General features: G+C 44.1%; 1 protein-coding gene across 4 annotated transcripts in view; it reads right to left on the bottom strand.

The window, feature by feature from the left end:
- Positions 1–18,040, bottom strand: part of LOC138757034 (receptor expression-enhancing protein 1-like) — a 177,861-nt gene that overhangs the window by 36,635 nt on the left and 123,186 nt on the right. For all 4 annotated transcript variants that reach the window (XR_011353285.1, XR_011353286.1, XM_069923659.1 and 1 more), the window contains exon 6: positions 2,792–2,951. Coding sequence is in view for 2 of the 4 variants with exons in the window: in XM_069923659.1 (XP_069779760.1) it covers positions 2,792–2,951 (160 nt within the window). In the remaining 2 variants the exon portion in view is untranslated. The remainder of the gene's footprint in view (positions 1–2,791; positions 2,952–18,040) is intronic.

Here is an 18,040-nt window from a genome sequence, read left to right as displayed (position 1 = left end):
TATCCTTATATGCTTCATTACCTCCCCACTATTTTTCTTTACCTCAACTGGTTCAATATTTTTTTTCCCTAATGAATACCAGGGCAAAGAAATCATTCAAAATTTCCCCCATTTCCTCTGACTTCTCACTCAGCCTACCCTCACTATCTACAAGGGGTCCAATTTTATCCCTCACTAATCTTTTACTTTTAATGTACTTATAGAAACCCTTTGGATTTATTTTTACTCTGTCTGCCGAAGCCTCTTCGTGCCTGTTTTTGGCCTTTCTAATTTCTTTCTTAAGATTCCTTCTACACTCCTTGTAGTCCTCCTTCAAATTGTCAGCTCTCTATTCTTTATACCTCTTGTACACCTCCCTTTTTCTCCTAACCAAATTTCCAATATTCCTCGAAAACCAAGCCTCCCTATGACTTCCAGCCTTTCCTTTGATCCTCACTGGGACATATCTACTCTGTACCCTCAAAATTTCTTTTTTGAATATCCTCCATTTCTCATTTACACCCTCACATGAAAATATCGTGTCCCACTCAATACTCCCCAAATCCCTTCTTATTCCATCGAAATTTGCTCTTCTCCAATCCAGAACCTCAACTTTAGGCCCCTCCTTGCTCTTCCTTAAAACTATCTTAAAACTAACAGAATTATGAATCCTAGACCCAATTGGATCTCCAACATTAATGTCTGATATCTGACCTAGCTCGTTCCCTACAGGATATCCAGTATTATCCCGAGTCGGTTCTTCTACTAATTGATTCAGAAAACAATCTTGAACACATTTAACAAACTCTAGCCCATCCAGCCCTCTAACTGTATGGGTATCCCAATCAATGTGAGGGAAGTTAAAATCTCCCATGATCACTACCTTATGATTTTCACACATATACATTATCTCTCTACACAATTGTTCCTCTAGTTTTCTTGACCCATTTGGTGGTCTGTAATACACCCCTATTAGCACCCTCATGTTTCCTTCACCCCTCAATTCCACCCAAACAGCCTCACTGGATGATCCCTCCAGACCATCTTGCCACTTCACAGCAGTAATGTCCTCCTTAACAAGCAGAGCAACTCCTCCCCCTTTTTTACCCCCTGATCTATCACATCTAAAACAAATGTATCCTGGAACGTTAAGTTGCCAATCCTGCCCCTCTTGTAGCCAGGTCTCACTAATTGCCACAATATCGTGACCCCAAGTATCTGTCCATGCTCTAAGCTCGTCTACCTTGTTCACTATGCTTCTTGCATTAAAATATATGCAATTCAGAGAATGACCCTCACATACATTCTCTTTTCTACCTTCTACCCTAATCTCCATCTTACCTTTGTTATCGTTTTTATTCTTATCTAGGTGGCCATGCTCCCTTGACTCTGCTCTCACACTCTGTTCCCCACCCCCCTGCCAAACTAGTCTAAACCTTCCCCCACAGCTCTAGCAAATCTGCTTGCCAGCACATTGGTCCCCCTCCAGTTCAAGTGAGTTCAATGCAACCTTTGAGGTAGAAACCACATTGATTCTGTTGCAAACTTCCTTGGAGTTTGTACGTTCTCCCCATGACCTGCAAGGATTATTTCCAGGTGCTCCACCCGCCACAAAACCAATGTCACCATCATTTTGAGGGACCTGATTTGATGCAAATGCACATACAGCAATCAATGTTTTCCCACATTAAAAGAGCTGCCATTCTATTTCTTGGCATATCAGTTTAGATGTTCACAAAATGCCCAAGGACTAAGCTGTCTGTCCTGGGATGGAAATGTAAAGATGGGATGGAAATGTAAATTTTATGCAAGTGAATTTCTTTTCTGTTGAATTGTATGAAGAGGGAGATCATTTCCTCAGCAGCATCTAGGTTGATGTCCCTTGTTCTGTCCACACAATGACAGATGAGTAAGGATACCTCCTTTTTATGCCTATCTTAGTCTTTCTCAACCTCCCACAAAATCAGTGAGAGAGAAGACACAGTTAGCGTAGTGGATAGTGCAATGGTGTTAATGCGCCAGCGACCTGGGTTCAAATCTAGCACTGCCTGTGAGGAGTTTGTACATTGTCCCCGTGTCTGCATGAGATTCCCCGGTTTCCTCCATCCCCACCCCCCACCATCAAAATGTACAGGGATTTTAGGTTAAATGGGGTATTTTGGTGGCTCAAGCTCATGTTCCAGAAGGACCTGTTACCATGCTGTATGTCTAAAAATAAAGAATGTCAAAGAGCTCATCTTCAGAGCTGTGGTCTCAACAACTAACATTGAAAGAGGCCAATAAGGATCGAGATTCTACTGGGAAAATGATTCACAAAAGCAAAGCCAACAGGATGTGCAAAGGAAAATCTGGCAAAGCATTAAATTGGCAGGATATTATGAGTAACTTCTAAAGATGATGATAAGGGTTCTGATTAAGACTTCTTGCCGATGTTAAAGGATGTCATGGTCATATTTCTTTTCCCTGTATGAGGTTGGGTGGGGGGGGAGGGGTGAGAGAGGAGATAATTCTGGCTGAATGTTGGATTATTACATAGTATGATATGGAGTTCACAGAAAGTCCATCTGAGCCATACCCAGGACTAGAGCCAAGTACATTGCCTCCTGCCTCACTGACCAAACATATCCTTCCATTTGTTTTATTCCTTCCTTGAACTAGGTTCTCCCTAAGGGCATCAATGCAAGTTATCTCACCTGATTCACATATTCCAAATTCCTCACTGAGGAATTTCCTTTTTGGATTAATCAGACTCATATTTATAATTCTCCACGTGTATTCCAGTCTGTGGAGGGTTCTTGGAACCAAAGCTTACCCGAGTTATCGACCATTTCTGTGATGATCCGTGGTGTACTCTGGACTTGGGTCTGTGAATCGCTTATGTCTTCAGTCGGATCACTGATAGTTTCCCCTCGGATCATTGTCAGATCTTGCATGCTGAAGCTTCTTAGCCTTTCGGAGAGAGCTCCTTGTCCCTGCCACATAGAAGAAAAGTTCTTTACATCAGAGGACTTGTGAACATTGCGCAGATATGTGTAAGTAAGAATGTGTGTGTGTGTGTGTGTGTGTGTGTGTGTGTGTGTGTGTGTGTGTGTGTGTGTGTGTGTGTGTGTGTGTGTGTGTGTGTGTGTTGTAAATATGCCTGTCACGTACTACTGCTCCATTTAAGACTGTCAGCTGTACCTGAAATAAGAAGTTCGTAAGTTCAACACAAAATGTCTCAACATGCCAGCATGCTACCAAGGAGCACAACCCACCAGAAAAGTCTTTTTGAAGATGATGTACGATCAATTACATAAAGACTGAAAGTTACTGAAACTGAAGGCTTTTATTTGGAGGAGATGGACAGCATCCCTGTGTTGGTCACTCACACTGACCCGGATTCGAACTGGGGGCAAGCCTGTGGCATGACAGCCTTCATGGGGAAGAAAGGGGAGGAGTCACAAGCTGGCAGGGTCAACCAAGAAAGGTCATGAAATTTACATATGACAAACATGTACAATAGGGGTTTCACCACAGAAGAGATGTTCAAGTGGTTGTAAAAGATCACGGGGTCTACACTAAAGATCAGGATAATTGCCAATAAAACTCTCTCATTTAACCAAAATAGATTAGTGAAGTGCAGTTTTAGAACTGTTCACGACTTGAGAGTTATTTTTCCAACATGACAACAAGAATGACAGTTCTTTAACATTTTGGATATAATCAAATTACTTTTTAAATGGACATCTTTCTGTTATCACCACGAAGTCCTCTGCTCACCAGTTGTCCTCAGAAGTTAATGGATTGACATTTCCAGTGACATTCAAAGGGATTCCTACAGGAAAAGCTGGGAAATTTGGATGACATTCTGTTTGCAAAGTATGTGCCAGCATTGGCTGAAAATTGTACTGAAGGCACAGCTGGTGGAATCCTTTCAAGAGGGTCCACCATGATTCTGGTTGAATTCATGGACTCGACTACTGCAGAATTTCTCTTTGGTTATAAACCTTCAAAAAGAGGGTCACTTTCAGGAATCGGGTGGCTCGCTTCAAACATCATCAACACCATTATACTTTCTGATTCATAATCTATGTGCTTTGTATATGGGCCAAGATTAACACTGAGATTTTACCAACTGTGTTCAAATTAGGCCCAACTACCACAAAGGCATCTGTCATCTCCACAGCAATCAAGCCACCAGCCCCAAATTCTCACCGATTCCCACCTTGTCTAATATCATGGTCCCTCCACTGCAAGATTGTACTGCAGCCTTCCTTGGCACAAACTAATCTCAACTACCAGGTTAAAATATCCTAAATATCTGCACACCCACTATTTCTGTGTTAACCAACTGCTAAAGTGATCAAGCTGCACCGTAAATACCTTGGTCTCGGACTCATTTTCTACCTCACCCACCTTTCTCTCTCTCTCTCACCCCCTCCGCCCTCTTTCTCTCTCTCTCACTCCTAACTCTCATTCTCTTTCTCCATTCGATCTCCAAATCTTTTTCTTTCTCTACCACCTCTTTGCTCCCACCCCTTTCTCTTCCACACCTTTCTTTCTCTCTCCTCTCTCTCCACCTCCTCCTGTCTCTCTCTCCTACAATCTCTTTTTCTTCCACTCATTGGGAGAGAGTGGGGTGAAGCAACTACAAACCTACTTGCCTGACCCATAAAGTCGATACCATCAGCAGGAAGTGTTTTAAACAGGAAATAATCACAGTGAAAACCAGCTAGACCTTCATCATCCCTTTGTTTACAGTAGTTCTCAACCAGTGGGCATGGCCCACTGGTGTGCTACAGCATGCTTCCATGTGGGTCTTTAAAAATTGTAGCGCGATCAATAACCGTTTGTAGACACAAAGCAAGTAGTCAAAGGCTTTATTAATCAGAAGGCCCAGACATGCCTCTACATGCTGCTTTAAGGGAGGAGACTAGACCTCTCAGTCTTTATTAGGGGATCTTATGAGGAGGGGCTACAGGCACAGAAGGCAGGCCAGCCTGCCCAACCCAGTGAGGACATGCCCGCGGTACCATGTTCTACCATATTCAGCCCTCCTTTTTTGAATGAAGTCCGGCGGGGTGATGCGGGGCCATTGGCATGGGTCTTGCAGTTCATACAGTTCAAGGGTTCAGCCGCTCCGGTGGTTTTATTTGGTGCTGTGATCTCCGAAGTACTGCTGGCTGTGTCGTTGGTTCCAGCAGAACGGTGGCTTGTTCGCTCAGCTGGGTGTTGGAGGGCTGAACAGTGTGTCTTCCAGGTCCGTAGGAGATGGGGAATTTGTTTGTAACAGTGGGGAGGGGGGAGCACTCAGGGGGCCGTGTTGCAGGTGGGATCATTACTTCATTTGTCAGAGTGATCCCTGGGGCCAACTGGACACTGCCTGGGGGTATTGAGTGCACCTCCCTCGTGCCCCAGCTCATGCCAAGTCCCAGATGGACTGGACACTGTATCATCCAATCCGTCCAGGTACCTTACCAGTGCACACTGGGGGTTTGCATGCAGGAGGCATATTCCTCGATCAGTAGGTCCGCCTTGTGCGTTCTAACATGTTTCTGGAGAAGCACCGGCCCCGGGGTCGTCAACCAGACCGGCTGCGTGGTTCCCAACGCTGACTTCCTAGGGAAGGAGAACAATTTTTCATGTGGCATTGCATTAGTTGCTGTGTAAAGTAAGGACCTGGTGGCATGCAGCGCTTCAGGAAGGACCTCTTGCCACTGGGATACAGGCATCCCTTTTGACTTGAGGGCCAAAAGGACATCCTTCCAGATTCTCCCTCTCCACCTGCCCATTCCCACGGGGGTTGTAACTGATGGTTCTGCTCATAGCTATTGCCACAACTCCTCACTCATGAAGGTTGCTGTGAACGTAACTGGCATATCCAACCGAGTGAATACTGTGTGGAGTGCTTTAATGACAGTGAATGTTGGAGCAGGGGATGGCGAAACGTGAGTACTAGTCCACAATGTACAGAAAATAGATGTTCCAATTCGTGGATGGGAGGGGCCCCTTGAAGTCCAAGCTGAGTCATCTGAAGAGGTGAGTGGCCTTGATGAATTGTGCTCTTTCCGGTCTGTAAAATTGCAGCTTACATTCCGCACAGATCAGGCATTTGTGAGTCAGCTCCTTGACTTCCTCCACTGAGTACGGGAGGTTACGGGCCCTCACAAAATGCTAGAGCCTTGTGACCGCGGGGTGGCAGAGGCTATTGTGGAGGGCATGGAGCAATCAACTTGCACCCTGACGCGGGTTCCCCTGGACAGAGTATTGGGTGACTCGTTAAGCTTGCCCGGCTGGTACAAGATCTCATAATTGTAGGTGGACAACTCAATTCTCCTTCTTATGATCTTGCCATTTTTGATTTTTCCCCGCTGTTTATTGTTAAACATAAAAGCGACGGCTCTCTGGTCCGTCAGCAGGGTGAATGGTCTGCTGGCCAAGTAGTGGCTCCAGTGGTGCAAGGCCTCTATTATAGCCTGTGCCTCCTTCTCTAAGGTGGAGTGCCTGGTTTCAGGGCCTTGGAGGGTGCGGGAAAAAAAATGCCACTGCTTGGTTGGGTGTGGAGGCTAGAGCGAAGTCAGAGGCATCACTTTCCACATGGAATGGGATGGATTCATCAATGGCATGCATCCCCACCTTGGCAATCTCGTCCCTGTTGCCCTCGAAAGCCTTACGGGCCTCCACCAACAGGGGAAAGGTGGTGGTGTTCACCAGGGGTTGGGTCTTGTCTGCATAGTCGGGAATCCATTGGACATAATAAGAGAAGAGCCTTCAGGCAGCTTTTTAAAGCCTCGGGGTTCTGTGACAGAAGAAATTCCAGAAGGGGCCACATGCACTCGGGGTCGAGGTTGATGACACCATACTCCACCACGTACGCCAGGATTGCCAGCTGCTTGGTGCTAAACATGCACTTTTTCTTATTATATGTGAGATTGAGGGCCTTTGCGGTGACCAGGAACCTCTGCAGGTTCTTGTCGTATTCCCTCTGGTCATGGCCACAGATGGTGACATTGTCCAGGTATGGATACATAGCCTTTAGTTTATTATCATCCACCATGCAGTTCATTTCCCTTTGGAACACCAATATCCCATTCATAAGGCTGATTGGGACCTGCAGAAAATCGTAGAGTTGGCCATTGGCCTCAGACCCCGTTTACGGCTGGACTTTTGGGCAAATTGGGATTTGGTGATATGCAAATTTGAGGTCTATGGTAGAGAAGATCCTATACTTGGTGATCTTGTTCACTATATCAACTATGCGGGGCAAAGGGTGAATCGGTTGACCACCACTACTTGTGCCCTCAAGGGACTGTTACTTGGTTTTATTATGTTCCCTTCCAGCAGCCACTCCATCTCCGACTTAATGAATTCCCTGTCCTCAGGACTGGGTCATAGTGGCCACAGGTTTGCAGTCCGAGGTGAGGTTTTGGAACAGCAGATGTGGAGGGTCCTGGAGGGTGGCCAGACTGCAGGTTAGGAGGCCGGCCTGGTGTTCAGGTTAGTGATTGGGCCTCTTCAGGGGATGGGCAGGGCCTCCAAAACTGGTTATTACTGATAGTGGTGGGGTGGGGGGGGGGGGGAACGGTGGGGCATGTCAAACTGTATCAGCTCACCCTTGAGCTGGCACTGGAAATCCAGCCTCAATATGATGGGTGTGCAGAGGTGGGGCGTCACCAGCAGTCTGAAGTTCTTATATTTTGTGTCCCCCAAGGTTAAGGTCAAAGTGGATGTCCACAGAGAGGAATTTGGAGGCTCGTGCTACCTTGCACTCGGCTGGGGACATGGTCAGAGAATAATGTTTAGCTGTGCCCGGGTGTATGATGCTCTCGGTGCTTCACATGTCAAACAGGCAGCCAGTGGTGTGGCCGTTTACCTCGACGTCCATCATCGATCGCCCCAGCTGGTGTGGTCTACTCTGATCCAGCACGATGGAAGCCAACGCCAGCTCACTGTCTAGAGTAACTGCTGCTATGTTGTTGGTTCAGCTGCTGCCAAGATGGCCTCCTGGGAGATCGTGAAGATGGCCGCCCGCATGTATCACACGAGGTGGAGTCCGGAATTGAAGCTGAATGTGATGTCCCTCCGTGTTGTCGCACCCCTGGTCCAGAAGTTTGGTTCTTGGCAACCAGAAATTAAGGCGGAAGTTGGTCGGCCCAAGATGGCGACGCGAGTCCACACGTGGTCCTGCTAGAGAGGGGCTTAGAGTGACTTACCCTGGCATAGTGTCCTTTACTCCAGCAGTTCGAGCAAGTCGCGCTATGGGTCGGCCAGCACTTTCGCAGGTGTTTGCTTTGGCTGAAGTAGTTGCACCTTGTGTGCTCGCCAGTGGCAGCAGGAGTCAGGGGCCCCAAGTTCCAAGATGGCGCTGCCCATTCTCCCCACCTGGTGGCTGTGTGGCCTGCTGAATAACCCTATGCATTCTTTTGGGCAGTGTATATCGCTCGAGCCATTTGTATCACTTCCTGTAGGGACCGAACGCTTTTCTCCAGGAGTCGTTCCTGTATGTGATGGGAACGGAAGCCAGTGACTCGCCTGTCACAGAGGAACTCCTCCTGGTAGTTTGCTGCAGTCATGTCCCGGCACCCGCAGTCACATCCCAGCTCCTGCAGATCTCTCACGAAATCGTCAACTGACTCACCTGGACCCTGGCGTCGGGAGCCAAGCTCGTTCCTTGTGGCTCCATACTGCTGTCAGAGAAGGGCCATTGCCTCTTTGTATCTAGTGCAGTTGCAAATTAATTGGTATGCTCGATGGCTCAGTCGTACCGATCACTAATAGCTGTGATTTTGTGGTGCCTCAGGTAGGCCTTCAAACAGTGTAGTCACATATCAAACTTTATGGAGGCCTCTGGTTCCTTTGGATTGATCTCCAGCTTCTCCAGTCAGATCACCTTGTCCATCTCACTTTAAAATTCCGATTAATAAATTGTAACATTAATTGTAAATTGTAATGATCACTCACAGACATGAAGCAAGGGTCAAAGGCTTTATTAATCAGAAATCCCAGGCATGCCTCTACATGCTGCTGGCTCACGTCCAAGGTAGGTATGAGGGAGGAGACTAGGGCTCTTGGCCTTTATTAGGCGATCCTTATGGGGAAGGGCTACAGATACAGAAGGTGGGCCAGCCTGCCTAGCCCAGTTAGGATGTGCCCGGACATGCCTGCAGTTGTACTCCACCACAAAAATGTTAAATAAAATACTTTAAATTAGATAAAGATGTGCTTCTTTTTGAGCTACATTTGGCTTGAAAACATTGCTCAGTCATTGCCACCCATGGGCCATGGCTTGTTGGGCCAGAAGCCAGATAGGCCTTAGACGGAAAAAGGCTGAGAATCACTGGAACCATGGAACACCCAACTAAAGAGCACTGTGGGAGGGCCTTCACTAAAAGACTGTTGCCATCCATAACTCTAGTTTATTGCCATCATCTCAAAGAGAATTAAGAATGGAGATAAGGGCTAGCTTTGCTAGTGATGCCCAGATCCCATAAATAAACACAATGCAAAATCCCACAGTTCCCTTTGGTAGGGGGATGCAGGATTTAGATTCAATATAAATAATGTAACACAGTGATGTGCTTCTATTATTTGTTTTATATTCAATGGACAGTTATTTCTTGTTATTGTGAGATTAATTGAATTGGCTGAAGACCAGCTTCTATAATGGTGGGACAAAGCAGAGATGGATCATCCACTCATCACAGCTAGTTGAAAATGGCTGGCATGTTTTGACCTTGACTTCAATGATGGAGTTCAATCTGGATAAGTGTGAAGTGATACATTTTAGAAAATTGAACCCAAAGGTGCAATACATGGTTAATGGTGGAATTTTAAGCATTGTGGAGGAACAGAAGAGTTTTGGGATCCAAATGTATAGATCCCTCAAAGTTGCCATACAAGTTGATTGGGGGGGGGGGGGGGGCGGTGGTATGGTTAAGAAGGCATATGGTATGCTGGCCTGCATTAGTCATGGGACTGAATTCAAGAGCCACGAGATTATGTTACAGTTCTATAAAACTGGTTAGACCATACTTACAATATTGTGTTCAATTCTGATTGCCTCATTGCAGGAGGTTTTGAAGGTTAGAAATGGTGCAGAGGAGATTTATCAGAAGCAGTCTGGATGAGAAAACATGTCTTATGAAGAAAGGTTGAGTGAGCAGAGCTTTCCTCTTTGGAGTGATAGAAGACGAGAGGTGCATGGAGAGGGATAGACAGAGTGGACAGCAAGCACTTTATTTCCCAGCGTGGCAATGGCCAATCCCAGAGGACATTTGTTGAAGTGAGTGGAGGAAATTTTAGGGGAGTTAGCAGAGGTAGGTTTTTGTACTCCAAGAGTGCCTGGAATGAATTGCTGAGGGTGATGGTAGAGGCCGCTACATTATGGACTTTTAAAAGACTCTTAGATAGGCACATGGATACAAGGTTATTGTCTGTGAGGGAGTGAAGGGTTAGATTGATTATGAAGTAAGTTTATTTAGGTCGGCACAACTCTTTTGGCTGAAGGAGCTACATTGTGCTCAAAACTCACATGTTGGGTTTCACCACTGATGAAAGTGGGATGTCCTCTCATTGTCCCCCAGCAGTCATAACTGGATGTGGCACGTCTAAACTTTGATACGCTTCATTGGTCATCTATGATGCAATGGTGAATGATTCCACATTTAAACCTACAGCACTTCCTCAGTTAATGACAATGATATGAAGTTTTGGTTGTAGTATGATAAGGAAGTATGAGAAGGTGGAGAATGTTAAAGGGACTGGAGGACTTGAGTTATAAGGATAGACTTGGAATTTTTTTCCTTGGAGGGAAGCCTTATAAAATATAAGGGGCATAGACAAGATGAGAAGGAAAGATTTAAAGGGGACTTGAGTGACGAACTTTTCACGCAGAGGGGTGATAGGTACAAGGAACGAACTGCCAGAGGAAGTTGTAGAAGAAAGTAGAATTACAACACAGTATTTAAAAAGACATTTGGACTTGTTTAGGAAAGTTAAATTATATGGAGATGGCTTGGAGAATAGAAGCATAGAACTCTACGGTATAGAAACAGGCCCTTTGGCTTACCTAGACCATGCCACCTCATCCCATCAACCTGCACTGGGACCATACCCCTCCCATCCATGTACCTATCCAATCTTCTCTTCAATATTAAAATCGCACCCACACCCATCACTTCTACTAGTAGCTCATTCCACACTCTCACCATTCTCGAAGATTTTCCCCTTGAACATATCCACTGCCAATGCAGGCAAATGGGCCTAGCTTGGGTTAGCACCTAGGTCAGCATGGGCAAGTTGGGCCAAAGTGCCTCCTTCAATGCTGTAAAACTCTATAACTGAATGAACATTATCTTAAAAACATGCATTAACATATTACAAATCACATCCAAAATTAACCAAAGTTTCTCTTTTGTAAATTAACAAGTTAACTGTTTATTTGTAGAATCTTCTATTCTCTGAAAACATTAATTTCTGTCAATCTTGCTAAGATCAACAAGCAACTGCGCCAAACCACAAACAAGCAGAGGGCACACGAGGTTTCTTAGCATCTCACAGCAAAATGGAACGACTGTATGCTGAAAAGCACTCAAGGTTTTTCAATCTCTAATACTTCATGCAATCTCTCACACACACTGAGTTAACCAGTCAACACACTCTTCACCAACACATTGCATGTTAGGAAACATGGTGATTATTCGATCTCTCCGGGTTATACGCAGGCCAAGGTGTTATGGCCATAACAGTTCACCCATTCCACAGTATTCCAATTTCCATGCTTGTTAACCTCTCCCAAGCAGTTACAAAACAAATGTTTCCCCATTGCCCACTCATTCAGATGTATGAAAAGAGAATATATCTGTAGATTTCAAATATACTAATACACCTTGGAAGAATGTTTGAGATGTAAGAAGCAGAACAGTACAGCATAAATAACTTACTGTATACAGCACAGAAATGAGCCTGCCACACAACTTGACCATTGGCAACCAAGTTCCCTACCTGAGCTAACCCCATTTGTCTACATCTGGCCTATTCCCCTCTAAACCTTTCCTATCCAAGCATCCGTCCACATTTCTTGCATCCAATTGATTAGTTCACCCTGGATCACATGTGATCTAACCTTTATGCCTACCATGCAGGTCTTAGTCAATCACCTTGGTCCATGTGTAGACAATATCTACCAGTCTGCTATCATCAAGAATGGCATGATTAGCATAGCAGTTAGCATGACACTATTATACCGCCAGCGACCCAGGTTCGAAACCGATCCAGTCTGTAAGGAGTTCAATTTAACCTTTTTGGCCCCCAAAACCTCAATCAAATTTATGAGGCACAATTTCCCAAACACAAAGCTATGCTGACGATCCCTAATCAGTCCTTGCCTTTCCAAGTGCAAGTAGATCATGTAGATCTTGTCTCTGAGAATCCTCTCCAGTAATTTACCTCTCACTGGTGTCAGGTTCACTGACCTATGGTTCTCTGCCTTGTCCTTGCATCCCTTCTTAAGTCAAGGTGCTTTAGTCACCCTTCACACTTCCAGTACCTCACCTGTAGCTAAAGATGATACAAATATTTCGGCCAGGGCACCTTAAGGCCACCAGCACCTCCTCTTTTGTAATGTAGATAGAACCATAGACACCTACAGCACTGAAGCAGGTCCATTGGGCCTCTAGTCTGTGCTGAACTATTATTCTGCCGAGTCCCACTGGCCTGCTCACCTCCCATCCATGATCCTATCCAAATTTTTCTTAAATATTAAAATTGAGCCTGCATTTGCCAATTTAGCTGGCAGCTCATTACATCACTCTCTGCATGAAGTTCTCCCTAATAAACGTTTCTCCTTTTACCCTTAACCCATGTTTCTCTAGTTTTTATCCCACAAAACCTCAGTGGAAAAAGCCTACTTGCATTTACCCATAATAATTTTGTAAACCTCTATCAAATCTCCCCTCATTCTTCTACACTCCAGGGAATAAAATCTTAACCTGTTCAACCTTTCCCTGTAACTCAATACTTCAACACGTCACTATTCTCTTCTCTGTTTTCCTGGGCTTCTATGACCTATTCCATAGTAAATACAGACAAGAAATATTTGTTTAAGGCCTTGCCCATCTCCTGTGACATCATTGATACTTAAGGAGCCCCATCTCTCCTAGTTACTCTTTGGACCTTACTAAAAAAAAACTTAAGATTCTCCTGTAGCTTATCTGCCAAAGATATCTCACGTTTCCCTCTCATTGTTGCCCTTCCAATTTCCCTCTGACTTGCTTGATCCCAATTGACTATAAAGCCATTTGGCCCATTGTGTCTACTCTGCTATTCCATCATGAGGTGATCCATTCTCCTATTCAACCCCACTCCCCTGCCTTCTACCCATAACCTTTTATACCCTGACCATTCAGATACCTATCAATCTCTGCCTTATATACATCCAATGACGTGGCCGCCACAGCAGATTCCAGAGGTTTATCACTCTCTGGCTGAAGAAATTGTTTCGCATCTCTGTTTTAAATGGGCGTCCTTCAATCCTGAAGTTGTGCGCTCTTGTCCTTGACTCCCCTACCGTAGGAAATAACTTTGCCACAACTACTCTGTTCAAGCCTTTTAACATTTGAAATGCTTCTACGAGATCCTCCCTAATTCTTCTGAATTCCGGGCAGTACAGTACAGGAGTATCTTTCCTGTTAGTCCATGGGCTCTCATCTTCTTAAGCCATCTCATGTGTGACACCTTGTCAAGGACTTTTGAAAATCCAAATACAGGGAATTCCCAGGTTACAAACAAGATCTGTTCCAACCCCTGGAGTTTGTAGATAAGTCAGAACAGGTACATAAGGCTCTTATTTGGCATCAGTTAGTCAAATGTTTGTCTTAGTACTGTAAAAAAAATTAAAGAAGCAGTTTTTAAAACAGGTTAGGTAGAAAAAAAGATCATGATTAAAAGTTAACACTTACACTTGTTCCATCGCTGTCTTGCATTCGTGAGGTAACATTATGCACATGCGCGAAATGGGGCACAATTTGTTCGTAAGTACAAGTTGTTGGTAAATTGATTATTCGTAACGTGGGAACTCCCTGTAGACAACATTCACTGCATCTCCTTTGACTGGCCTGCTTTTGATTTGAAGATAATTGAAGTAGGTTTGTCAGGCAAGATTTTTCCTTAAGGAAAACATGCTGACTTTGGCCTATCTTTTCATGCACCTCCAGGTACTCCATAACCTCATCCTTGACAATCAACTGCAACCACTTCCTAAGCACTGATATTAGGCTAACAGATGTATAATTTCCATTCTACTTTTTAAGTAGTGAAATGACCGTTGCAGTTTTCCAGTCCTCCGGACCCATGCCAGAATCTAATGATTCTTGGAAGATCATTACTAATGCCTCCACGATCTCTATAGTTACTTCTTTCAGAACCCAAGGATGCATCCTATCTGGTCTGGGACACTTATCCACCTTTAAACCATTCAGTTACCTAAGCATCTTCTCGCTGATGATTGTGACTGCACGCACCTCTCTTCCCTGAAACCCTTTAAAATCATGAATACTGCTAATGTCTTCCATGTGAAGGCTGATGCAAAATACTCATTCACTTCCTCTGCCATCTCCTTATCTCCCATTTCTCCAGCATCATTTTCTATCTGCCTCGTATCTACTCTTGCCTCTTTTTTTCACTCTTAATATACTTAGCTTTGAGTATCCTTTTTGATATTATTTGCTAGCTTCTTTTCAAAGTTCATCTTTTCTTTCCTAATGACCTTAGTTGCCTTCAGTCAGTTTTAAAAATCTTCCCATCCTGTCTCTTCCCACTAACCTTTGCTTCCTTGTCTGTCCTTTCTTTTGTTGTTACCTTGGCTTTGGCTTCTCTTGTCAGCCACAATTGTGCTCTTTTTCCTTTGAAATATAACTCCAGCCATTGCTGCTCTGCTGTCTTCCCTACTAGTGTGCCTTTCCAATCAACTTTTGCTAGTTTCTCCCTCATATCTCTGTAGTCCTCTTTGTTCAACTGGTATACTATCATCTCTGATTTTAGTTTCTCTGTCTCAAACTGCAGGCCAAATTCTATCATATTATGATCTCTGCCTCCTAAGGTTTCCTGTGCCTTCAGCTCCCTTATCAATTCTGGTTAATTACACAATGCCCAATCCAGAATTGCTGTTTCCTTGGTCGGCTCAGTCACAACCTGTTATAAAAAATCATCCGAAAGGCATTTAACCATATAACCTTTTACAGAGCAGAAACAGGCCACGTCTCTGAGGCCTGTATACAATTCCCATCAGTGTCTTTTTGCCCTTAAAGTTTCTTAATTCTACCCACAGGGATTCTATATCTGATTCTGTACCTGATATGTACCTCTTTTTTCCCGACCAGACCTTCAATATCCCTTATAAACCAGAGGTTCCTCAGCCTTGAACTTCATTCAAACAGGAACATGCTGGTCCTGAACTCTTTCTATCTTCTTTTAAAGAGGGTTCCACTTGCCAGATGTCCCTTTACTTTCAAATACTCTCTCCTGATCAACCTGCTGTCTGTCTAAAACCATCAAAATTAGCCTTTCCCCAATTTAGTACTTTCATTTTTTAAATTACATATTTTTAATTTTTTAAAAATTAGACACACAGCATGGTGACAATCCTTTCGGCCCATGAGCCCATGCTGCCCAATTTCAGCCAATTAACCTACAACACCCATACATCTTTGAAAGGTGAGATGAAACTGGAGCACCTGGGGAGAACGTAAAAACTCCTTACAGACAGCACCGAATTGGAACCTGGGTTGCTGGTGCGTAACAGCATTGCGCTAACTGCTATGCTAACTGTGCCACCACTTGAAGACTTGAGGACTACACCAATCTTTATCCATATAATTTTAAAACTGAAAGAACTAAGGTCCACTAGTCCTAAATTGCTCTCCTACAGACACTAGTCACTTGCCCAGCCTTATTTTTCAATGGAATATCCAGTGGTAGTTTTAAAATAGTTTTAAAATAGTTAGGGAGAAAGATAGGACTGATCTGCAAGATAAAATCTTAAACCATGGTAAGGCTGATCTCAGGGTAATTAGACAGGACCTTACAAAGGATGTTTGCAGGTAAGGAAATTTTGGAACATGGGATCTTTTTCAAAGTGAGATGGCAAGAGTTCAAATGATCATGTTCCTGTTCAGGTGAAGGTCAAGGCTGGTAAGTTTAAGAAACTCTAGTTGATGATGGATATTGAGGCTCTGTTCCGGAAGAAGTCTGGATTTAAGAAGTGTGAATCAAATTAATCCCTTGATGAGTAGAGCAGGAGTGTGCTTGAGGAATACAAGGTGGGCATAAAGAGGGCATGAGGGCTGGTGAGCAGGTTAAAGGAGAATCCTGTGAGATTCCACAGGTACATTAAGAGTAAAAGGGCGACTAAGGAGAGAAATGGACCCATTAAAGATCAATTTGGCTGTCTCTGTAAGGAGCCAGAGGAGATAGGTGAAGTTTTGAATGAATACTTCTCATAATTCTTTACTGTGCAGGAGATTATAGAAGCTGAACAACTGGAGGAAACAAGTCACGAGGCTCTAAACCATATTTGAACCACCAGGGAGGAGATCTTTGCAGCCTTGGAGCATATTAAAGTGCACAAATTCACAGGACCTGATGAAGTGCATCCCCCCCACCCCTTGAGGGAAGCCACTTTGTAGGCCCTTGCTGAGATGTTTGCGTTATCTTTGACCCCGAGTGAAGAGCCAGAAAACAGGACGATGGCTAGCGTTGTGCCGTTGTTTAAAAAGGACAAGCAGGGAACTACAGGACAGAAACACGATAGGCTACAGTTGCTGTGATTGTACTAAAAACACCGAAATGCTGGAACTCAGCCTGTCTATTCAGCATCTATAGGATCTATCGCCGACGTTTTGGGCCTGAGCCCTTCTTCAAGGAAAAATCAGAAAAGGCAGAAGCGGGCGTAATGGATTATAAATATTTGGGATTTTGGTCAGATTAGTGGGTTACATACATTTTAAAACAGATCTTATTTGAAAGACTGAAGAATTCATATTCAATAACATTGCAGGATCTCTGAAGAATGCGATGCACATTTCACAAGTAGGTGCTAATTGAACTGACGTCAAAAATGAATGGAATGGAGACACTCTGGCTGCTGGAAGCTCTTTTCAAGGGTTTTGACGGAGTGCACAGAAAGGTCACTCCTGATTTTGTTTATCTCAGACAACATCTTGACCAAGGAGAGGAACTCCTGTTGTTTGCTGAAGAAGGTGGGGGTTTTGCAAGTGAGAGAGTCACATGGGCTTTCTGGCTGTTCAGTTGAAAAAGAGAGAGAGAGAGAGAGAGGGAGAGAAAACAAGCTCTCTCAGCTCGTGTGGGTGATACTGAAAAGAGACTGAACAGTCACGGCTGAACCAAGCCAGGAAGAGCTGGTTGGAAACAGAAAGTTCCAGAGCAGTGGATGGCTGGAAGTGCTATCTGTCTGATGCTTTTCTTGGAATAGGAGGAACAGAGGGGAACTCTGTGGTGGCATGAAGAAAGAGGTTACCATCTAGAAAACCCTGATAGGGGAAAGTTTCATCAGCGAGACATTGAGGTTACTAATGGTGGTACCTCAGTTGTGGAAATCCTTGAACAACAAATCTCTCTCTGCAAACCCTACAAGATCCTTCCTGAGTGGTAAACATTAACCTTTCGAACACCAAAGCCTGGTGAACTTTATACATGTTAAATTCTGTGCACAGTGTAAGAATTGCCTGCATCCAGAAAACTTGGAAGAAGTGAGATTGAACTGTGAACCAAAGAACTTTTCTTAAATTTACACACACATTACATACACATGTGCTTAGAATTAGAAGGGGGTTAATTTGGATTAGTTAAGTATAGAGATAAGTTAAAGTTTGATTCTGTTTTCATGTTAAAGTTGATTAAAAATAACTTTTGTTTTAAAAAAACTACTTGTCTTGGTGAATGTCTATTGCTGCTGGGTTTTGGGGTCCTTTGGGCTCGTAACACAGGATATATTAGAAAGTCTCAGAATTCAAACAGTGGGGGAGGAATCCAGACCAAAGGGCTAAGTAGAATTTATCATATCTGT

This window comes from Narcine bancroftii, chromosome 3, assembly GCF_036971445.1.
Source record: "Narcine bancroftii isolate sNarBan1 chromosome 3, sNarBan1.hap1, whole genome shotgun sequence".
Classification (NCBI taxonomy): domain Eukaryota; kingdom Metazoa; phylum Chordata; class Chondrichthyes; order Torpediniformes; family Narcinidae; genus Narcine; species Narcine bancroftii.
Note: the sequence above shows the minus strand (reverse complement) of the source record. Positions and strands in the feature narration are given on the sequence as shown.